At 41.2% G+C, this 24,539-nt stretch overlaps 1 protein-coding gene across 1 annotated transcript in view; it reads left to right on the top strand.

Annotated features, from left to right (window-relative positions):
- Positions 1 to 24,539, top strand: part of TMEM163 (transmembrane protein 163) — a 224,792-nt gene that overhangs the window by 2,160 nt on the left and 198,093 nt on the right. The window contains 1 exon segment of the mRNA XM_038565060.1: positions 3,808 to 3,927. Within this exon segment, the coding sequence (XP_038420988.1) occupies positions 3,808 to 3,927 (120 nt within the window).

The raw sequence follows: 24,539 nt of genomic DNA, 5'->3' as shown, positions 1-24,539 counted from the left end.
AGAACCCTGTGCCGAGTGGCATTGAAAGCTGAAAGTCAGTGTGACATTCTTTTGTTTGACCTATTGCTGACAACGAAGAGGTAATGACGAATAAATCATCTTTATTAAATAGATCAGGTTACCTGGGGAGCCTTATTATAATATTTTGTGCGTGTGTTAGTTTTTCTTACGGGGCTGCATCTTTCCAGTATCGATTTTTTTTTTTTTTTCTTTTATCGCCTGGGAATGATTCGACTGCAGGTACCTTTTTCCTAATGGTGAGAGGATTTGGGGAGGAAGAAGCTGAAGCGGTTGCCTGCTGTGCATCTCTCCATCACGCCTGGCTTGCTTTTTTCCTAGGCCTAAATACCTATAGGGTGTGTGTGGGGTCAGTACCCTGGATGTGTGTCTATATTTGGCCTTTTTTCTTGTCCTCAGTTCCTTTTGAGCTATTAAAACTGGTTACAGACTGCGTCTAACTCCCATCAAAGGCAGGTATTATGATCTAGTGTTTTAGGACTTTAAAGATATTTTCCCCTTAGAAGTGATGGGGGCTGCTTCCCAGAAACCTAGCTAGCTGATAATGCAGTGCCATTTGGCTGAGCCTTGTGGTCAGGGAGCAAGAGTTCTGTAGTCTAAGGCTTTTGGGGATTAACACCCCAAAAAGAAGTCATGTTTATCTTGGATCTTTCCACCTCCTCCCTTTTTTATATCCACCTTTCTCTATACAAGGGTTTTCTCATCATCCTGCCCTAAGCCCCAAGTAGGCTTACAGTGTTACATGTTTCTGCATTTCTGACTAACATCCTATCTAATATCCCCTTCCTTCAGAAAATCCAAGTGTGACTATTAGGAGAAAGCAATTGGAACTAATGCCTTACTAGCATGGAAATGACGGATGGCTTCAACTTAACCACATGTATTTGCATTCCCTCCTCTACCCAAATAATAACTTATCAGTCTTCCATTCATACAACTGTTCTGCTTACTGATGTCAGGCCCAGATTACAGATAGGTGGAATTTGAGGTTAGAAATCTGAATGTGGAGGCCCACTTTGTTTAGGGAGGGACACAGCCCTCCATGCAAATGTGTGGCCTTCCTTAGTTTCTCTAGGCTGGGCTGCCTTCTACTTCTGAAGCACAGCTTCCTGTCAACTTTAGGAATTCTAGGGATGCCTGGGTGGCTCAGTGGTTGGACATCCGCCTTTGGCTCCAGGTGTTGATCCCGGGGTCCTGGGATCAAGTCCTGGAATTGAGTCCTGCATTGGGCTCCCCACAGGGAGTCTGCTTGTGTCTCTGCCTCTCTCTGTGTCTCTCATGAATAAATAAATGAAATATTAAAAAAAAAAAACTTTAGGAATTCTCATCATTGGTTGTGAGTACACATGAAGCCAATGTGGAGGCCGAGGTAGAGGCACCTGTATGTGGACCACTCATTTAGGAGTCATTTGTGGGTCTTTGTAGGTGGTCATACTCCCCTTTGAGGAGGGGGATGTTTTCCATTCTTGGTATTGGCTGGAGTTTTAGAAAGGAAAAAAAAAAAAACAGGTAATAAGCAAAGATTGGACAGAGACAGGAAAGGTCCTGCCTTCTTGGATGGTCTTCACATTACATTTACCCCTGTTTTTTAAATTTAAAATCTTTCATGGGACACACACACACACACACACACACAGACACGATCAGGTCTGGAGAAGAACCACCAGTCCTGCTGCTTAGAGGACTCAGGTATCCTCTTAGTGGGGCAGTCCAACCCATGTGAGCGGACACCCCAAATTCCTTCATGAGTGTGCTGGTCCAGAGTGGGGTGAGGCATGTAGTGGTCTGTGTGGTCAGGACCAGTCACGTCCCTGTAAACAGCTGGTGTTGGAAGGAAAAAAAAGTAAACGTTATGTGGCAGAATGAAAAACCCAGATCATTGTCCTTTCTCCTAGAAAATTAAATCTGCTTCTGAAAGGAATCTTGTTTTTACCCCCAGTGGATAAACCTCTTGAGATTGTTGCTGTCAAAATACGCAGCAAATGAACTGCTTATTTGAGTCAGTAGTTACATGTTACAGCTTCACTTCTCCTGAAAATCAATTGGCCAGAATGAAAGGAAGATTTTTATATCATTTGGGAAAAAGAAAATAAATGATTGGGAGGGTGTGGGGCCAGCTCGTTCTAGGTTGACTTAAACAGGAGACAAGGCTGATTGTTGTTGAAAATTTGAATGGGATGTTGTTTGGTGGCTAGGGAAAAAGTAGACAAAGGGACAGAAACAGGTGGACGAAAGGATTTTAATTTGAAATCACGTGTACCAAAGGCAGAATGTGACAAGAGAGAAGGTTTTTCTTTTTTCATCCAAGTACATTTATTAAGGAAGATTTGGGGAGATTTTTACAGTGAGGTGATGGGGACGTGATTATACCTACCTTTTGCAATCTCATCTACCTTCTGATTCTATGCAAATCTATGGGTTTTGATTATTTAAAAACCTCTGGGCTATAGTCTGGGTTTGCTAAGCAGCCTCCTCGAAGTTTCCTCTTGCTTCTTTTAGGACGTGTTGAGGGTCCTTGAGTCTGGGTAGGAAATGGAACTGAGAAGTTTTAACAGGGTCCTTGTTATAATTTTTGAAGAGGAGGCAGTTTTTGGCTGCCAGAGGCTGAGCATGGTGCCCATTTGGTCAGATGGGATGACATCTTGTACGTGATGTGCCAGGTGTGATATGTGGCATGCTGTGTGGTATTTTACAAATGGGTGCCCGAGCTTTGACTACCAGTTTCTTTGTCATTTGGAGCTGGCCTGATGCTGCTGCTCCACCTCTGAAAGATAGGCTGTGGGCTCTTTAGCCCAAGATGGTATCATCAGCTCCTGTCAATAGAGAATGCATGATTGACAATTTGGTTCTTCATGCAACTAAGAGATGCCATATATGATCTATTTTCAAAGGAGAAGAAAAAAATAGAAATCAGGGTCATGCTGAAGATGTCTTGATCCTCCACCCAAGGCAAGTGGAGTTTGGGCATTGCCTCTAAGACATTAGGAATTTCAGTTGGTGACATGGACTCTCAATGTTGAAAGCACTGGAGACAGAAATCAAACCTTTCTTGCACTTGGCCTAGCCCAGAAGGCTACCCCCGGTTTTATCAAGTTTCCCTCCCTTTAATAATCTGAGAATTGTTGGCCCTATGTTTGGTACAAAGCGATGCATACTATTGAGCCGAAAGGAGGGAAGAAAATGTGGCATGTAATTGAGGCCTGGCGGGTGTCACTGGTTGTGATTGAAGAGAAGTCCCCCTCCTCCTCCTGTTAACTGTTGAGGGGAGCAATGAGGGGGTATTTGGAGGGGGTATTTGCGTTCCCTGACTCTTGCTTTGGGTGAAGCCTCTTTTCACCAAGTTGTGGCCACTGCTGCCAGGATCAATGCAAATCAATGCCTGTAGCTCAGGAGCCAGAATGCCCGGCTGAATGTGGGCTAATTGTGCTGTTTTCCTAATGGAAGGGGCTTGTTAGAGCACCCCCTACACAGCTGAGTTAATACCAGGGACAGGGGATGACAGGTCAAGGTCCAGTGAGCGACGCTATGGGGACTTTCTAGAGTACAGGCGCTTTCACCCTGCAGGAATAAATGCCCCACGTAGCCAGAGCCTATGATTTTTCAAGAGGTGCCAGAAGGCCCGATTGCTGTATGAACTCTCCTAATCATTAGGACACAGTTGGGCCAAACAAAACACATCTTGGCCCACGAGCCTGTCTGTTTGCCGTCCTCGGATAAGAAAGTGTAGCTCTGGCTGTGGGTTTCTTAATAAGGAAATGTCTAACTTCCTTTCCTCCTTGTTTTTGCCAGGCTTACTAGAAAGTAGCACTCGACTCAAACCTCATGAAGCCCAGAACTACAGAAAGAAGGCCTTGTGGGTCTCCTGGTTCTCCATTATTGTCACACTGGCCCTGGCGGTGGCTGCTTTTAGTAAGTCTCCGGAGTCCTGCCGGTCAATACGCGGTGCTGCTGTCTGTTTTATTCTCTGACTCCTGTGGGATGTGCTTTTGCTTTTAGTTGACTATTATTGATGAGAATTTTTTTTTTTTTTTTAGATGGTGGGAGAGCCATGGCACTTATAAATTAGTAAAATAGCTTCTCTTCTCTGCAGAGGGAAGAGGTGGTTAAGGAGAAATGGGGAGGGAGCCTGGGAGCCGTGGCTCTCAGCAGGACTCGGGTTTGTGGAAGTGGACTCTGGCCACCAGCTGAATAGGGGATATATCCTCTCGGTGGATGCCTTCAGCTTGGGCTGACAAGTGACAAATCTATATCCTTGAGATTTGTATTTTGAGCCTAATGCTGCCGGATGAGTGCAATATTGCAGTACATCCCCCCACCCCCCACCTTCCAATTATATCTGTGGAAGGTTTGGGTGAAAATCATGTGCACCTTTTAATGAAAGAGAAATGGGAGGGTCCTCTGTCAGTTTTCAGTGGCACGGGAAACAAAAATATTTATTACAATCAAGAAAAACTAAGATAATTGAACACTTTGTGCCTATGGATAATCTACTTTCTGTCTATGGATAATCCCGTTTGGGTGTTAGCAAGCCCTCTTACACGCATTTTCTCAGCTAATACTTGCAGCCTAAAGAAATGTGCATGTGCTATTTATTCTTATTAATCGTGCAGTGGTTTCTAAGCTTAAGCAAGGACATTAAGCTTCATCTTAACCTTGGTAGAAACCACGGTGTTTTTTTTTTTTTTTTTTTTATGCTGGGGCAAAGAGGAATATATCTTGTGGATTTTGTGATTAATTCATTACCTTAACAGAAAGATCTATATTCTTAGTGAGAAGTAGCATGCAAGATGTCTCATGTGACATTCCTCAGAGTGGGAGAAGAAAGGGCTGTGTCTGCTGGAAGATACTGCTCTGTGTGTGTTTAAAATTCTATTCTGCACAGTTAGACCTGCTGCTGGAAGTTGGTGTTGGCTCCCAAGAGGGAATATTAGAATTTGACCAAATGCTCCCTGCAAAACTAGGCATATATTACTTGACACAATTTATATTGGAAACATTGTGCCATATCTTGGCTCTAGAAAAAAGCCAAACATTTAGAAGCAGAGTGTAATGCATTTCAGAGTATAAACATTTACCAGCGAGCCAGAAATCTAATCAGAAGAAACTCTGATTCCTGAAAATAGCTCTTCCTTCCTCTTGCCTCCTCTTCTTTATGCTGAAACAAGAATAACAAATCCGATTGATGTCCCTGGAGGGTAATTCAGTTGTGGTGGCTGGTGGTGGGCTCTGGATCAGACACCATCATTTACATATGTAAAGAAAGAGGACTGGAATGAGGGGTGGTGATTTACCAACAGAATAATAGTTGTCGGTGGGCCTAATAGAGCTGTTATGATTTTATCTTGTGGGTGTTTGAATGAGGACGCAAATGTGAAGAAATACTGAACAAGCCTTTCCTTTGGGAGAATAATACTACATTTGATGTACTTAATCTCATAATAGGAAAGAATTATGAGGAAATGTTGGTTTCATATGTTATGCCCGACCAGTTGGGTTATCTTAAATTTTGTTCCATTTCCTTTAATAGGAAAAGCCTGTTGCATAATGCGTATGGAATTAGAACGTCATTTTGTGAAAAGGGTTTTCTTTGTCTTTAAAAATGATTTTACCCCTTTAGCAAGTATTTGATTTAAATACTCTAAAGTCTTGCCTGTAAAATGTTGACATGGGCCTATAATATCATGATCTGTGTGACTTTCTATAATATGATTTATTTCCCAAGTTGGCTTCAAGTTCAACCAAAAAATGTAGGAGTTACGTTTTCCCCTACGTTAACTATGAAGAGTAGCTTTATTGTGTGTGTGTATTTCATGTTTTAAACCTTTATGGTGGTCTCTGGCTGTGTTGTTTAGGGTTGTCCCCTTTTACCTTTTAGGTTCCTAAGTAAATTTGTAATATGAAATATTTAAAACCCTTTTCAAAGCATCATTTATATATTGGCAGACTTTTGTGCAGTCTTTTTCATAGTTTTAACTGGACAGAGGATCAAATACAGATTAGGCAATATAAGCTGACTTTGAAATTATGTTTAAATTAGTATCTAAAGGAAAATGGTATGTTTTGGGAATGGCAATGAATATATTATTGAAAAATTGTCACAAAGACTCCCCCAGTCTTACTGTCTAGGGAGGTGGTTGACAGAGATGTGGGATGAAATGGGATAGGCTGGTTTGGTGAACACTTGTGCCATCCAAGGAAATGGTTAGCTTGGACCACTTTGTCTTTTTTTTTTTTTTCTCTCTTAAATTTAAAATCAATTGGGCAACATATAGCACATTATTAGTTTCAGATGTAGTGTTCAGTAATTTGTCAGTTGCGTATAAAACCCAGTGCTCTGGTGTTATGCTATGTGTTGGGCAAATCGAACGCCAATAAAAAATATGCAAAAAACCAAACCAAACCAAAAAACCCAGTGCTCATCACAGCACCTGCCTTAATAGCCATCACCTAATAACCCTATCCCCTCCAGCAACCCTCAGCTTGTTTCCTATAGTTAAGAGTCTCTCAGGGTTTTTCTCCCTCTCTGATGACTTCCCATTTAGTTTTTCCCTCCCTTCCCCCCATTTAGTCTTTATAAAGGGAATTGCCCTTTAAATTACTACCTGTGATGCTTGGAGATAGCAGCTGAGTCCTTGCAGTGTGTGTGTATGTGTGTGTGTGTGTGTGTGTGTGTGTGTGTGTTGGCAGGGGCTGATAATCATGGCGAGGAGAAGATCATATTGATCATTACGTCTTGCCACTGCTAGATGGTGAGCTCTGGGAGGAAGGAGGAGCATCCATTCTTGCATGCAATCCGTGTGCAAGATTGTTGAATAAATGAATCGAGAGATTTTTAAAGATCGATCCTTTCTTCCTTCCTTCCTTCCTTCCTTCCTTCCTTCCTTCCTTCCTTCCTTCCTTCCTTCCTTCCTTCCTTCCTTCCTGGTTAGGTGGAAGGAAAATATTTATTAGAAAAAAAATATTTGATCCAAAGGTTTATTTACGTATCAGGCTTAGAGCTCATGTCTTTTACAAACAATTGAAGAATTTTTGAGGCAATCGCGTCGTCTTTATGGCATTCTCTTGCTGAGGGCAGCATCTGGGAGCCACACCTGCCAGGGTCAGGTGGAGTTTCTGTCATCTACTTACCTGCCATTTTCTATGTTATCATGGATGCTGATTTTTGCTGAACGTCTTCTAAAGAAATGCTGTTGTCTTTTTTTGTATTTGGAAAGGAGGGTGATGGATTGTGTGAATTGTAGGGATGCTGCTTTTCTCAGTCAACAGGAGGGTTCATATTTTTTACATAGGGTGTACGTTGGAAATAAAGACTCCCCCTTCCACCTCCTGTAGGCTTCCAGGTAATCAGGTATACTGTGTTTTTTCAGATTAGTAATTCTTAAAAGACATAATGACCAAATGAGCTTCGGTCAGTATAACTGAGTTGTCCGTGATAAATCAGGGGTGTAGGTAACTGTGACATTCACATGTCTGAAAAATTAAGTGAACTTTCAAAGATTAGGACCTGAAAGTGTTTTGAAAAGAATATGTGCTTTGAAAGGGATATGAACCATTTCAGACAATACTTGGTAAAATAGCGATTTTGGACTTGTTAAAAATGCTGATATAAAACCAGATGGTAATACATCTTGAATATTGCGGAGAGAGTCCTAGTTTGGTTTTAAAATTGGTTCTGTTTATAATCGGTAGGCAGCATGGAAAATGGCAATCATGTTATGAACAAACCTTAAAAAAAGTCTATTTTAATAATACATCTAGAAAGAGAACAGAAGTTCTGTTTCAAAACTCAGAGTTTTGACATTATTAATGTCCTTGTTAGAATGATTTAGGAAAACGCATTCTGATTCTTTTTTGAGGTTTGAATGAGAGCAAGTTAATTTTTAGTCACTCAATACATGCTCTGTGGGAAATGAAGATATATTTGAAACATTCTCAGGGGAAAGAAAACCTTTCCTAAGATACATAACTCCATTAAATTAAAAAAAAAAAAAAAAAGTACTCCAAATGAAGATCTTCTCAGAGAGAGCTCACTCAAAAATTTAGTGAATCAATAGATTTAAGAATCAGAAAAAGTTTTTGAAAGGGATGGTTTTCTTTTTGAATGTGGGGAATTTAATTAAAAAAGAGTATATTTTAAAATTAGCATAAACTCTTATCCCTTAAAAATTGATAGACTAAATGTACTTAATTCTCTTTATTTTTAAATCGTGCGGACAAGAGCTGAGAGAGAAATAAGATGAAATCACCTCAGTGTTCCATAAACTCAACAAAGCGCATGTGAGAACTTTCTTGGGTAATCTCTCAGTTGGCATACCATGACCCTTGAGAGTGACATCTGAATAGTGACTGTGTCCAAAAAGGTCTGGCCTGACCTGGCCTTCGCCCCTCCTCACCCTTCTCAGACACCTCAACTTTTCCTCAGGGCTGGAGAGTCCGTCTTTCGGCCAAGCTCATCTCCTCACAGGTCTGCACGCGGTTGACTCCTCCCGGAGGCGTCCCAGCCACACAGACTGGACGCCCCCGCCCCTCCCTGGGACTGGCTTTACCCACCACACAAATTGTGCCCCCACCTGTGTTAGGTGATGGCAGATGTGAGGCCTTCGTCTTTTGTGCTGCGCCCCTTAAACCGGCACCTCACGTTCTGGTCACAGAATGATCCTTTGTGCTGTTGGCTTGGCTGGTTTTGTTTTTTTATCGATAAAAGCAGTATATGCTCATTATAAAAGGTCATGAGACCAGAGATACAGAGTGCACATCTCTGTGCCATCCTAAATTCTTTCTTGCCCAATTCCTGCTCCTGTGGACGAGCTTTGGTGCCAGCGCCTCGTATCTTCTTCAGGGTATTTTCTGTGCACTTCCAGGCCCAGGGAGACGCACCTTCTCTGGTTGCTACTTATGTCAGCTGCGACGTCTTATCCTTGCTGGTCTTGGAGTTAGCACGGGCCTCTTCACAGGCTGCTGTTTTCACAGCTTTGTGTGAAGTGGATTTGATGTGGAGAACCTTCAGGAGCAACTTCCCAACCACCGTCTGGCTGCCACTGCCGAGGCGGGTGACGCGGTGAGGAGGATGTGGGCAGGAAGTCTGGGAGCCACATCCTGGGGGTGTTCAGTGGGATAACTTGCTTCCGTAGGTGTGCTGGCCGGATGATGACCGTGGACGCTGCTGCCGAGGGGTGGGAACCAGGAGGGGAGAGCACCCCAAAACGCGCCGGGACCTCATCCTGACAGTGCTCCCCGGCTCCCAGTGCTCTGGGGTCCTCCGTACCCCTCATGATCGCGCCTTCGAGGGCTCCATGCCCTGTCACCTCCATCCCCTGCACTGCTAGCACATGGAATGGGGAGTGGCGTTTCAGTCAGCTCCTGTGGCTTTCCAGGGGGCTCTGGTGGTCTCGGCCTCGCCTCCCTGGCTGGACGCTTCTCCTCTCATCTCCTAGCTTCCTGCCGCTCCCTCCATGCTCCAGGCTCCCTGTGGTTCCCCAAGCCCCACAGCCTGCTCTGCCCCTGCCCTTTGATACCCTCGGTCCCTGACCCCCTTGCTTTCCTGGCTAACTTGCACTTGCCCCTCCAAATTGAGATGGAAGACCTACCTCTTCCAGGAAGCCTTCCCAGGCCCTCTGTGCTGAAGTAGGTCTCCCGGCCTCCCATAGTCCCGCAGGCCTCCATCAGTCAGAAGCTTGGCACAACACTTGAACTGTTGAATTACTGCTCCACAACAGTGCGCCCTCCTCAAAGGCAGGGCCTCTGTCTTCCCCAGCCTGTATTCTCTGCCCCAGCACAGTTGACCCTCAGACGCCGGTAGACTGGCCTCATTTCGCGCTCTCCCTGAGCTGAGCTGAGGCCACCGCGGCTGCCGTATGTTTGCAGATAAAGATCTCATTAAAACGAATAGTGGCTTTTTTTTTAAAGTGAATGGAAATAAGAGGGACACCTTTAGTTTTGTAGGTGGTGGGGATGCCAGAGCCCATTGTCTCCTCCCCCCACATCTCCTCTGCCGCCTCTTGGATGGACGGGCCTCCCTTGCTGCTGTTAAGAGAGCACCTCTTTCCCAGACGCCTCTGCTCGCAGTGGGCTGCTCTTTCGAGCCAGGAGCGGAGGACGGGTCTCAGCAGCTGCCTGCTTGTCTTCTCTCTCTTGGCATTCTGCACACAGCATTTAATGAAAAGCGTGGCTAGGGTCACAGGGGGTATCCTTGAGTAGTAGCTGGGGAGCTGGACTTGGGCCCAGTGGATCCCTGCCCCTGCTCCCTGGGGCCCCGGGTTCCACTCGGATACAGCCAGTGCTCTGGGGGGACGTTCGGGAGGGCTTTTCCCATTGCCTCTCAGTCGCTCTGTAGTCATCATTGGTGAGCCAGGTGGACAAGAAGGGATTATCTGGTCTGCCTGTGTTCCAGGGCTGTGGTTTCATCCTCGGGGAAGTGCCTCTGGAAGGTGCATTTCTGGCATAGCTGTTCCAGATGGGAAATTATTTTCTGATGCCCTGTCCCCAAGGCCTGAAGTGCAGGTGGATTGGGATTGGGAAATTCCAGAGGAAGCCAGAGCAATACAGAAAACTCTTCTGCCCTCAGGAAAGGAGCCCATTCCTCTCTTTCCACCATCTTCCACCATCTTCCACGGCGAACCGTGCATCCTCCCAGCTAGTGAATGTGTTCATCCGGTCCTTACTGAGTGCCTGCGGGCGAAGCACAGTCTGCTGTGCTAGACGATGCAGAAGACGTTAGGAAGAAGGACAGTCCATGTCCCCTCCAAGAGTTCAGGTCCAAAGGGATGATGAATCCTATAGATGACAGGGCAGTGGGGTAGGACAGATTAGGATAGATAACCTGAAACCTGCTCACTCCCCCCGCCCCACATTAGATAGAGTGCTCAAGAAAGGACCCAACTGACCTGTTAGAGAAAGAGCAGTCTACAACCCTGGAATCCCCTTGCTCCCCAAAAAGCATGAGGTGAAAATCTGAGCTATCAATACAGAATAAGGTGTTCCCCTGACGTGGGAGTGTGTGAAGGTTGCGGGACTCAGTCAGAGGGGCTTGGGTGATGATGTCACCTGGGGCTGGGACATAGTGGCAGAAGTTTGAAGACCCCATCTGCAGACATATTCACATTCTGAGGTACTGGGGGTTAGGTCATCAACATTGGATTTGGTGGTATTGCGGAGGACATGATTGGGAGTTGGTGGAAGAAGGACACAATTTGACCTGAAACAATGGCTTTGGCCAGCCCAGGTAGGTAGAGGAAACTAACATCTCAGAGTAGAGTAAGTGCATGGGAAGACTTTACCTTCAGCGAAAGGGTGGATCATGAGAAGCTTACCCACCAAGAAGACAGTGAGGAAGGTTGTCTCAGCCTAGCTCTTTGTGGAGTAAGGGTTGTGGGGGGGGGGTGGGACCCTTCCACTAGAATTCACAACCACAAGACTGACTTCATATAAATTTGTGTTTGGAATTTTCACAGGTCACTTTACTGGGAAATAGACTCAGATTGAGATTTACTGCAGGAGGTGTATTGGGGGTGGGGGCCGGAGGAGGTTGTCAGTAATAACGCATGAAAGGGGGCAAGGGAAAACAGGATGGGGCTGAGTAGGAAGTTGGATTTCCATGCTCTTGCCTTGTTGGCTTTCCCCATAGGGACTAGAAGCTGGGATGGCCCTTCATTTGTCCAGCCGAAGCAGGGGGACTGGACCAGTCATTGGTGTGGGCTGCCCCAGGGAGACATGGAACCTTGGGAGAGGACAGTTCAGGAGAAGTTGTGGGCCATCAGCAACCCTCACTCTTGACATCTGGGGGAATGAGTACCCAGGTCTTGAGGGAGGATCTAGGACATAGGCTGTGGTGTTCCCTATAGGAGTTTGTATGACCCACTTAGCCAAGGAACCCTCAAGCTGAGACACGACATGGGTGTGGTCTGAGGTTGGAAATGCTCTGGAGTGTCCGTAAGAAGCACATACAGAACCTCAACCAAGTCCCAGCGGTGTCTCATGGATGTCATAGTGTGTCTCCCCCGAAGATGAGCTCACAGTCTGTCATTGGAAAGCTCCTGGGAACAGGTCTGCGGGACTGAGAGCCATTCAGGCAGCTTGATTACAAGTCAAATTCCAGTTGAGAGAATTACCTGACAAATACTCTCTCCCCTCTATTTCTCCCTTATCTCTCTCTCAACAACCATTTTACTTCTTCTAGTTGACTTATTTACTTCTACAGTTGATCGTTGAACAACATGGATTTGAACTCCATGGGCCCACTTATATGCAGATTTTTAAAATGAGAAATACAGTACTATGAACACATTTTCTCTTACAATTTTCATAATAAGGTTTTTCTTTTCTCTAACTTATTTTATAAGATTAAAGTATATAACACATGTAACGTATAAAATATGTGTTAATGGACTATTTTTGTTAGTGGTAAGCCTTCTGATCAAGGGGAGGCTATTATTAGTAGTTAAGTTTTGGGGGAATCAAAAGCTAGTGTGGATTTTTGACTGTGTGGTGGGTGAGTATCCTTGACCCCCCCACCTTCACCGCCCCCCCCAGAGTTGTTCAAGGGTCAACTGTTTATGGATAAATAACAGGATTCTGGATTTTTTTTTTCCTTAGCCATTATTTATTGACTTACCACCACAACAGAAGATAATCTACTCTGCTACCCTCTTCCAGGCCCCACACAAACATGCTGACTTTCTGAGTTCTTATCCTTGGGTATGAGTCCTACTTTGCATTATTATGACTATATAAATCCTGCTCACTGAGCCATATGGTGAGGAATGCTTACTTCTTGCCTGCCCCATTTTTTTCCCTCTGATTTTAATGTTTTATTTATTCCTGTGTTTGCTTTTCTCTGAATCTATTTCTTAATAAAGTCTAATTCAGCATTTCTATCCCAACTTCATCTTCTTTGTGGTATTTTCAGATGCAGAGATTACTCTGTCAGTTGCTTCTTCAAGAAATCGCTCCGAGCCAGTTGACATCCTCAGATTCGTTCTGGTTGCCCTTTCTAGGATTGCCTGCGATTCACCACCTCTTTGGGCATTCCCTTTATCTGTCTCCTCTGAGTTTCCTGTCTCCTGTCTTCTCTGGTTTATATCCCTTGGGAGGGAACACATCTTCTCCTAGCTCCCTGGGAAAGAGCACATGGGAGGTGAAGCTTTCAAGCCTGAAATGTCGTTAATATATCCTGACACTTGATTGATGGCTAAATAGAAACTTCTCAGTAGGAGATAATGTTCCTTAAGAGTTTTAAAGGTTTTGCTCCATTCTGGTGTTAGTATTAAAGTCCTAAACTATCGTAAATCCTAATCCTTTGCCTGAGACTCACTGCAGTGTTTTTGTTTTTTTTTTTAACAAGTATCCCCAGTTTTGTTTTCTTTGCATTTGCTCCATTTTCTGGGAAACTGACTCAACTTTACATTCCTACCTTTCTATTGAACTTTCCATTCTTATTGTCAAATTCTGTTTTAAATTGTCAGAGTGTTCCTTTTAAAAGTTACCCAACTCTTGTCTTTTTTTTTTTTTTAAGATTTTATTTATTTATTCATGAGAGACACACACAGAGAGGCAGAGACACAGGCAGAGAGAGAAGCAGGCTCCGTGCAGGGAGCCCGACGTGGGGCTCGATCTCGGGACTCCAGGGTCATGCCCTGGGCCGAAGGCAGGCGCTAAACTGCTGAGCCACCCAGGCGTCCCCAACTCTTGTCTTATTGACCTTTTTATATATCTTGTCTTTCTGAGAAACTATAGACGACAGTTTGAAAAAAATCTTTTCTCTTTCTTACGTTGTCTTCCTCTAAGAGTCACCCCCGACCCCTCCAGTTTGCCTTGGTTTCATCATTCATTTAGGGAGGGGTCCTGTGAGAAGTGATCCTTGATGCTCTGCTCATGGTGACAGTGAGTATTCAACTGACTGGAGCTCTGAGCATGTGATGGCTTTTTACTGTAGAGTGAGATGGTTGGACTGTTTCATTGGAGTTTCTGGTTTAATACTTTCAGATCCATCCTCTTGGGCTGCCCACGTTGCCCAGAGAAGGGCCTCCTGATCTGCCTGGAATTGTGAACGCCTGCCTGACTGCCTGAATTTTGGGAGCTGTGTTGGACAGTAGGATTGGGATCTCAGCATTCTACTTGAAATTCTTAACTTTGTTTGCTATTTTCAGTTTGATTTTCCTCCTACCTTTAGCTAAGCCTGGCATCTTTCACATAAGAAGCTATCATACCTCATCCAGGGAGTAAACCTCCAGTCATCTGATAGGAGATTTGGGGGTGGGGGAAGGGTATTGCCCTTCTGTGCAGAGTTGGAGAGGGACTCTAGAGAACTGCTTTTTCAACAGGCCTTGAACTAATCACACTATTTTCAGTCTTCACTTCTTTTCGTTACATTGTGCTACCAATTCTCAGTTTTCTGGGTGTCCTGAGGTGTAAATTGGGTTGCCTTTTTTCTTTCACAGGGCTGTCTTAGGAATTTGCTTTTTGGAGTCTGTTAAATCAATTACTACTTGCCCATATGTTTTCTAGCTGCTAAAAATAGTTCTTGTTGCCTCTTCCATCTTCTTTTTCTAATGAGTTTTCTTTAAAAAAATCCCTCTACTCTTAGTTTAGCGGGTGTTTTAGAGGAAGCAAAAGTAAACGTGAGGAACCATGCTGCCACATTTCTCTTGAAATGTTAAACAGAGCAATTTGTAATGAAAAATATAGTAAGCGAATCAGCAACCAATGAGACATAGTGAACCAAAATACAGTCTCAGGAACTTAACCAGAACATAGTACAAAGTGATACTTCCCTTTCATATTTTCTATTCAAGAGACATGGGAGATAGGAAAAGTTCCAATAGAAACAAATAAGAATTCCAAAAGCAGAGAAGAGGAAATAGAGACAAGTATCTGGGACTGTTTCAGAGTTTATGGGAAGGATGGAATACATACTTCTCAAGGATGGAATACATACTTCTCAGAGCCATTGAAGGAGAAATAAATTGGGAACCTGTCCCTATCCTGTAGACAGCTGAAATTAAAAAAAAAAAAAAAAAAAAAAGGTGACACAGAAAAAACAAAATAAAATGTAGAAATAAATCCAAACATTTCAGTAGTTAAAAAAAGTATAAATGGATTAAATCCAAAAGGTTAAAACCAGACTAGATTGGATTTTAAAATCTAGCTTTATCCTGTTAATAGGAGATAAATTGGAAATATATGGTAACAATGGCTTGAGTAGAGGGATAGAAAAAGCAAGTTGGTGTAGTTACATTAATAAGGAAAAATAGACTTGAAGACAAAAAGCATTGTTAGGCATAAAGGGTGTAACTGTATAAACAAAAGGGTCAATCCATCCTGGAGAGAAAACTTTTGTGAGTTTGTATGCACCAGAAAAGCTCCAAAGCACTCAACCAAAAATTGATAGAGTTAGAGATAAAAAATGAACAAATAATCATAACGGTAGACTTTATTGTATCTTTTTACTAGCTGATAATTAACAGGATAAAAATTAGTGAAATGTTGAAAATTTGATTTCTGTAATTCAATGTTTTTCAAACATTTTTGACTGCTATCCATAGTGAGAAATGTGTATGTGGCTTAGTATAAATGAACTTCTGTGTGTGTGTATACTAGATGTTGTCATATGTAAGCTTTTGATTATAACATGCAACATGATTTTTTGTGCCACTAGGAAATTTTTTAAAAATGCTACCATTGAGGGATCTCTGGGTGGCTCAGAGGTTTAGTACTTGCCTTTGGCTCAGGGTGTGATCCCGGAGTCCCAGGATCGAGTGCTGCATCAGGCTCCCTGCATGGAGCCTGCTTCTGTCTCTGCCTGTGTCTCTGCTTCTCTCTCTGTGTCTCTCATGAATAAATAAACAAAATCCTTAAAAAAAAGAAAAAAGTGCTACCATTGAACTATATCATGCTATTCACTGTGTGACTGACCTGATGTCAGAGGTGTTAAAATTAGAGAAAAAGTGTGTACTATGATCACTTTTCCTTTTATTTAAAAAAGTGGTGGTTGCAACCTATCAAATTGATTTTATGCTCCACTAGTGGGTTTTAACTTTTAGTTTGAAAAGCACTGAACCCAGTGGGTCAATATAGCATACATTCAACAAATATATTTTAATATCATGGAACATTTATAAAAGGTGACCACTTTGAAGGTCAGAAAGAAAGGTTCATCAAATTACTAAGATGGGTATTTTATAGACTGTATTTTCTATCTATGATGCAATGATCATTTGAAATCAAATATGCTAAAATAACACTATGTATATCACGATTTATGTTGGGAAATTGAAGAACACGTTTCTAAGTATTTCAAGGGAGAAAAGTTTTATTAAATAATAAAATATATTTTGAACTTAAAATGAGAAACTGAAAATTGGTGAGCAAAACTTTAAAACACGAGGCTAAGAGGAAAACAGTAATCCAAGGTAGACGGAAGGAAGCAAATAATACATTTAAGAGTACAAACGAAAGAGAAAGATACAATAGAGTCAACAAAACTAAAAGCTATTCAAGAATAATAAAATAGGCTAAACTCTCGTAAGACTGATCATAGAAGAAAAGCAACGAATGAAAAGTAATTAGAAATTAAATGAAGTACATAATTAAATAAAATTAGAGAATCAGACTAATATAGTTTTATGTCTATAAATTTGAAAATTTAGGTGAATTGCATACTTTCATAGAATAATAATCTGCCAAGATTGTCTCATGGGAAAAAAAATGCCCCAAAATGCTTGATTTAAACAGTTAATATAGGCCAATGGCTCTTAACCGGGTCTGGTTTTGCATCCCCTTCCATTCCCAGGGGACTTCTGTCAATGTGAGGAGATGTTTTTGATTGTCACAACTTGAGGTAGAGATGCTACTGGCATCTGGTTGGCGGAGGCTGGGTTGCTGCTAACCATCCTACAATGTACAGGACAGGCTCCCACAACAAAGAGTTATCTGGCCCGAAATGTCAGCAGTGCTGAGGTTGAGGAATTGATCCAGGCCAACATGGTTTTAAAGGTGCTTTTTATGAATATTCAAGGATCAGGATAATCCTAACCTCATGTACCCTTTCCAAAGCAAAAGAAGGAAAGCTTCCTACATCATTCTGAGACTAGTACTAACTTGATACCCAAGCCAAAGATAATAGGGAAGAATTTATAGATCAGTATCCTTCATACAGATGCAAAAATCTTAAATAAGATATTAGCAAACTGAATCTCTCTGTTTATGTAACAGACAAAACAATAAATAAATAGCCGTGATTAGCACGTTGTGTTTGTTTTAGGAATGCAAGAATGGTGTAATTGGCATATTATATCCTTCACCATGTTTGTAAGCGAAGAGGAAAAATTTTGGCATCTCTTAGTAAATATGCAACATGTATTTGATAGAATTCAAGGCAAGATAAAAACTTGAAGCAAACTAAGAAAAGGGAATTGTTTGAATCTGATATTTTCTAACCTAAAACATCAACAGTTGTTAAGTCATAAATATTAGAAGCAGTCCCTTAAAATCGGACAAGAATGCCTGCTATTACCACTTATCCTCAAAGTTATTCTTGGAGTCCTAGTATTGTAAGGAAGGGAAAGGAATAAAGGTATATGGAATGGAGAGGGAAGAAAAGTAACCATTACTCATGGATATTATAGTCTGCTCTACATCGAAAAGCCTAGGAAATCTGTAGGCACTACTAGGAGAAACAAATTTCAGCAAGGTTAATGTGGATGGATAGAAGTTTAATATACAAAAATCAATTGTGTTCTATAATGGCAACACAGAAGTAAACCTTTTAATTTTTATAAGGATACTATTTCTTATAGTAAACAAGGAATAAATTTATGTACAATTCCTAAACAAAGTGTAAACGTACTTGTCAAAACTTTGAAAACTAGAGTAGTTGAGATTATGATATTTTTTTGAGACCAAGGAAGTTGGTTCTAATAGACCAATGAAGTTGAATAGGGTGCCTCACATATCCAGAAATTTGATATGTGAGAGACGTAGCATTGCATATCACACATCAGGGAAGACAATGATGATACTGGAACAATTGACTGTGTAGAAAAAAAACTACAATAAAACACATTAGTAAATTTAACATCAGTAAATATGCATCCAGAAAGTAGACATTAGTAAATTTAACATCAGTAAATATACACCCAGAAAGTAGACATCATTCAATTTAACGACAAGCATACTAAGACCATTGAGCATGAGAAAACCCATATAAAACAAAAGATAAGCTTCTGACTGGGTGAAGATATTTGCAAAACATGCCACTTTTATATGTTTAAGGAGATAAACGGATTACTGACAGCACTTTTGTTTATAATGGCAAAAAACCTAGGAGAGAGACAGATGGCCATTAATAGGAGATTTAATAAATTATAGGGTCTTAGTGTCTTAATATAGTGGAGCTAGATATAGTTGGTCTATGTATAAAGTTTTCAGCTCTATCAGACCCAGTGTACCCTTTTTATAACCAGTATTTTATACCAATTTTACTATCTTCAAATGAACTTTTATCAATACATACCCTTTATAAAAACGGTATTATATCCCAAATACAATATAATGGAGATATCAAAGCAAGGTAATTATAAAGAAAATAGTGTATATTTAAATCTATAAATATTTGTTTTGATGATATTGTTAGGTACAACTGAGTAGTTAGTTGCTTACACCTTTATATAATGAGGAAGTTGGGATCTTAAGAAAAGAGTCCGAGTGTACTGTTGACATTTTCCTTTGTGTGACATTTTGAAATATGGGCTAAACAGGTATACTGGTATACATATGTCACATCATGCATGTGACAGCTGCAAGAACAGATTGATATGAGTGGTTTGTATTGTGTGTTGAGTACCTGGAGTGGAGTTGCCATTGGTTATATTGGTGAATTAGTTTATAACTCTCTGTAAAGGTCTGAATAAAACCAAACACACTCTTCTCTTGATTTACTTGGTAGTTACACTCCTGGACAAAATCGGTGTATATTTAAAACTATGCAAAACAGGGACACCTGGGTGGCTCACTGGTTGAGCATATGCCGTTGGCTCTGGGCGTGATCCTGGGGTCCTGGGACCGAATCCTGCATCAGGTTCCTTGCAGGGAGCCTGCTTCTCCCTCTGCCTGTGTCTCTGCCTCTATCTGTGTGGCTCTCATGAATAAATAAATAAAATCTTTAAAAAAATAAATAAAACTATGCAATACAAATCAAACTCTCCTGTTAAGGTAAAACAGAGTTGAGATCTAGGGTCACATAAATTTTCACCTAAATGAGTACGTCATGGGTTATCTGAGAGCCCTGCAGGACAAGAGAAAATTCTTCATGGTAGAGGACTCTCTTGGAAATTTTAGGATATTGAGATTCCTGGCTCCCTCCTACCTGCTAAATACCATGATCACCCTAGTCCCAAGTTGTAACAACCAATAACAGCCCTGCAGATTTCCAACATGCCCACTTAGGCTCTAGTACTGCTTCATTGAGAACCACCAAAGTAGGTAGTACTTCTGACTGGGAGGGATCTGAAAAACAATGCTGAGGAATAAAACAGTTGTAAGACCCTATTGATAATGAAACCTTAACAAACATGACATTGCTTGTGGACACATAAGTAGAGAATAACATTGATCATAGGAATGATAAGCTAAACTGAGGATGGTGAATGTCTTGAGGCAGTGAAGACAAGGCATCAATGAAGGAGATACAGAAGGCTACAATCCTAACGGTGATGTTTGTAAAAACAAAAACAAAACCCCAACCATTTCTGGAGCAAATATGCAAAGTGTTAAGATTTGTCAAAACTAGGTGGAGAATATACTGGTGTTGGTTTTTTTTTTTTTTTTTTTTTAGGTCATTATATGCCTTAAAAACCTTATAGAATAATCTCAAGTGAAGCAACAAAGCAAAGAGATGAGTAAGATAAATGTCAAATGGTTACCATTGTATCTAAACCTTTATGTGATAATACCTTTTGTTCTCTCCCCCAGTAGAGTTGGCTACTGTCTCTTAATTCCTTGCTGAGTCAGTAACCCTTTCTTCCGCCACCCTCCTACCCTTTTCCCACAGCATCTAATTTGAAATATATAATATCCTTTTACTCAAAGTTTATATCAATAAGGCAATCAGGGGACATATTCTTCTTTTCACATACTCTTTACAATGCTTTCCCCCTTTTTAAAAACAGTATATAGCCTCATCAGATCACATTACGCACTCTGCTGCTTTCCTTATAACTATCACTTAGCCCTAGTTCCACAGGTTAATATATTTTTAATAATCATGGCCAGTTGTTATACTGATGCTTAATTTCAGCTACTTATCCACTAGATTCCTCAGAGTTCACAGAAACCATATTTCTTGAGCTCTTGCATGTTTATATGTTTTTTTTCTGTGGTCTTTATACTTGAAGGAGATTTTGGCAATGTAAAATCCTTGGTTCACATTTTTTCCTCCAAGAGGAGAAATATCTTAAGAATATTACACTGTTGCCTGTGGCATAAAGCACGGCTGTCAATGTTTACTGACCGGTTTTTTGTTTCTCTTAAAAGTGACTTGATCTTTTTCTTAGATATCCAAATAATTTTTTCTTCTTTTTCCTTCCTTAATGTCTGAGAGTTTTACCAAACAATGTCTTGGTGATGGCTGTTTTGGATTAACTTTTCCCAGGTATAAGGTATAGTTTCATGTCTTTCTATTCCAGAGAAGTTTTATTGCATCTATTATAGTTTTTAGTATTTGTTTGGTTCTGTTGCTTTGGTTTTACACCTTAGGAGTTTCTGGTATATGTGTGTTGGATCTTCCTTGTCTTTCATCTCTTTCTGTTCATTTTCCTCAAATCTTTCATTTTGAGTTTAAGGATTTTCCTCCTTTCCATCATTAGCTCTTTAAAAGTAGTACTATATTTTTGCTCCTCTCTTTTTTCTAGTTTTATATTCGTTGCTGAATTGCACATTTTCCTTTGGTTTTAAGCCTTTCTGAGTTCTTTTATCTTTCCCTCAATGTTTTATTTCTCCAGTCACACATTTGTGAAATTTAATTTCTGATTTATATGTATATTTCCATACATGTATTATTTTCTTCATTTCTTCTTGCTTTGAGAAACTGTGTTACAGTATACATCAGTTTTGTAAGCATATTTTTCTCGGTGTGTGCTCATCATATATAGGGACATCTTTCTCCTTTTTTTTCTTTTTAATTGTGTAGTATCTGAGTTTGATCTTCTTTTGTTAATACTGTTTAAGAGAAATGAGTCTTGTATTCTTACAAGGAGAGGTAAGTCTGAAGAGCTTTTTGAGCATGATGGCTTTGGAACTCTTTTCTCTCCTTTTTTTTTCACAGAGTAATTAAAAAATATGGCCTCTTTTTTTTTTTTTTTTTTGGTTCTGCCTTCTGTTCTTTGGTTTTGCTCCTTTTCCCTATTTTCCATTATGAGCGTGCTTTCTTTGGTCCCAATTGTCTCTGGCCTATTCAGTTTGGATTTTACTTTTACTAATTTCTTTTCAGTTTTGGGAATCTGTCCTAGAAGGGAGTTTGTTTTGTGAGTTCAGGGTACACAGACGGCTTCAGCACCATCAGACTGCCGCTCCTGTGTACGTGACTACAGATTGAAGCTTGTAAAACTTTCTATCATTTTTGGCTGCTTTTCTCAGATTGACCTGTTCATTCCAGTAATCATCTATTTATTTGGGGTTTCTTCCCTTCCCTCTGCTTCTTTCTGAACATTGCTGGTGGTATACAGGTTAGTGTCATATTTTGTTTTGTGGCAATGCTGTCCACCTAAGTTTTGTTGTAAATGTTTGAGTTCTTGATTTTTGTATCCTAGTTTTCTCTGATGTTTTAATGGGAATTCAGGGAGATTAAAAAAAATTCACCACCATTTCTATTTTTTCCAGAAAATCTTGGATTTTGTCTCTTAACTTGATACCTTTCCCATTATGCCTTTATTTATCCAGAGAGGTTTCTAGCTTTCCTGTTAATAGCAATTACAGACATAGTAGCAGTTTTAGGTGACAAGTCGATTTATTTGGTGAAGTACATTTTCAAAATGGAGACTTTTTACTATTTTTTTGAGAAAGAATATGTGCCTATATAGTCATTTTGTGACAGTTTGGATCTGATCCCAGGTTATTCTTTGGTGCAAATGAAGAGATATAGTATCAGAACTGAATAGATATTTATCATGGAGCTATTGATGTACCAGGCTCCTGAAAGCAGAAGCTTAAACTTTACATGACCCATAAAGAGAGCATTCTTAGGGAATGATTTTTAAATGACAAAGGATAGCTATTTTTTGTTCTAAACAAGGACAGATGTGATTTATTTCTGGTGAAATAAGAATAAGTTCTTAGTTATAAGTAAATCTCATTACCTTTAAGTGATAAAGTCACTATTATAATGACATTTGTCCTCTAGTTGTCCAATATTTTCATTGCCACAGGGTGCTGGAAAAGTTGCCTTTTTCCAGATACCAGCATGTCTAAATTGCCATCACTGAGATTCTTAACTCTGTTTAGGTGAATTCGAAGGGTCCTCCAGCCTTGTTTGAATATATTTAGTATTGGGAATTCTAGTAATTCGTGAGATCCAGTTTATGTTGTCCAATCTGAAGTTAGTATATTTATTTATTTATTTATTTATTAAAGATTTTATTTATTCATGAGACACACACACACACAGAGAGAGAGAGAGAGAGAGAGAGAGAGGCAGAGACACAGGCAGAGGGAGAAGCAGGCTCCATGCTGGGAGCCTGATGTGGGACTTGATCCCGGGTTTCCAGGATCATATCCTGGGCTGAAAGCGGCGCTAAACGCTGAACCACCCGGGCTGCCCCTGAAGTTAATATTTTTTAATGGTCAGCTGGAATTTGCCTTTTTCTAACTATTGCTTCTTAGTAATTTTTTTTTTTTTTTTAGCTAATGCTTATAAGCACACACATGTCGGGCACTGTGCTAAGGACTCTATGTATGTGATTACACTTAATTCTCACAAGAGCACTCTGAGATGGCATTGTCATCCCATATTTGTAGATGGAGACTTTTTCTTTTCTTTTTTGAGAGAGAGAGGGCATGCACAAGCTGGGGTAGGAGGTAGGTAGGGGCAGAGGCAGAGGGAGAGGGAGAGTTGCCAGACTGTGAGACATGAATTCTTGTTTTTTTTTTTTTAAGATTTTATTTATTTATTCATGAGAGACACACACACACACACACACACACACACAGAGGCAGAGACACAATCAGAGGGAGAAGCAGGCTCCACACAGGGAGCCCGGCGTGGGACTTGATCCTGGGTCTCCAGGATCACGCCCTGGGCTGAGGCGGCGCTAAACCACTGAGCCTCCCGGGTTGCCCGACATGATGAATTCTTGTTAAGTCACTGGCCTGTGGTGTTTGTTATGGCAGCCCGAGCTGACTGACTGAGACAGGAGAGGATAGTGGAGAAGACAGAATTTGGAGAATGACTCTTTTGGGAAAGACAGTAAGGAAATAGCAGAAGACTCAGAGGCCAGAGGAGTTGAAATAGACTGTGTTAGCTTCCCGTGGCTGTGGTAACAAAGTACAAGCTGGGGCACTTGAAACAACAGGAATTTATTCTCTCTCAGTTCTGGAGGCCAGAAGTCCAAAATTGGGGTCAGTGGGCTGAAGTCTGTGACCAGCAGGACAGTGCTCGCCCCCACAGGCTCTAGGAAAGAATTTGTTCTTTGCCTCTTTCGATTTCTGGAAGCTGCTGGCATTCCTTGGCTTATGGTGGCATCTCTCCAGTCTTCAGGCATTTTCAGATCTCTCTGCTCCATCTTCATCCCACCTTCTCCTGTGTGTGTGTCCAGTCTCCCTCTGCCCCCCTTTTATTTTATTTCATTTATTTTGTTTGTTTGTTTATTTATTTATTTATTTTTAAATATTTTATTTATTTATTCATGAGAGACCCACAGAGAGAGGCAGAGACACAGGCAGAGGGAGAAGCAGGCTCCCTTTGGGGAGCTCAATGTGGGACTTGATCCTGGGACCCCGGGATCACACCCTGGGCTGAAGGTAGATGCTCAACCACTGAGCCACCCAGGCGTCCCATTTTACTTCCTCTTAAAAATATTTTTTTAAAAAAGATTTATTTGAGAGAGACAGAGAAAGAGAGCATGTGCATGCAGAGAGAGGAGCAGAGGAAGAAGGAGAGAGAATCTTAAGTAGATTCTGTGCTAAGGGTGGAGCCTGATGTGGGGCTTGATCTCACAACCCTGAGATCATGACCTGAGCAGAAACCAAGGCTCAGGCCCTCAACCAGCTGTGCCACCCAGGTGCCCTTCTGCCTCCCTTTTTTTTTTTCCTTTTTTTTTTCTGCCTCCCTTTTGTAAGGATGCTTCTGATGGCATCTAGGGCTCACCTGGATAATCCAGGGTGATTTCCTTATCTAATGATTTTTACTTAATCACCACCCCTCAACTTTTTTTTCCCATTTAAGATAATATTTACAGGCTGAAGGCAATAAGATGTGAGTATCTTCTGGGGACCATTTTTCAGCCTTCCATGGGGGAATAAGAACTTTATTTACA

This window comes from Canis lupus, chromosome 19 (assembly GCF_011100685.1).
Source record: "Canis lupus familiaris isolate Mischka breed German Shepherd chromosome 19, alternate assembly UU_Cfam_GSD_1.0, whole genome shotgun sequence".
In the NCBI taxonomy this organism is placed as follows: domain Eukaryota; kingdom Metazoa; phylum Chordata; class Mammalia; order Carnivora; family Canidae; genus Canis; species Canis lupus.
Note: the sequence above shows the minus strand (reverse complement) of the source record. Positions and strands in the feature narration are given on the sequence as shown.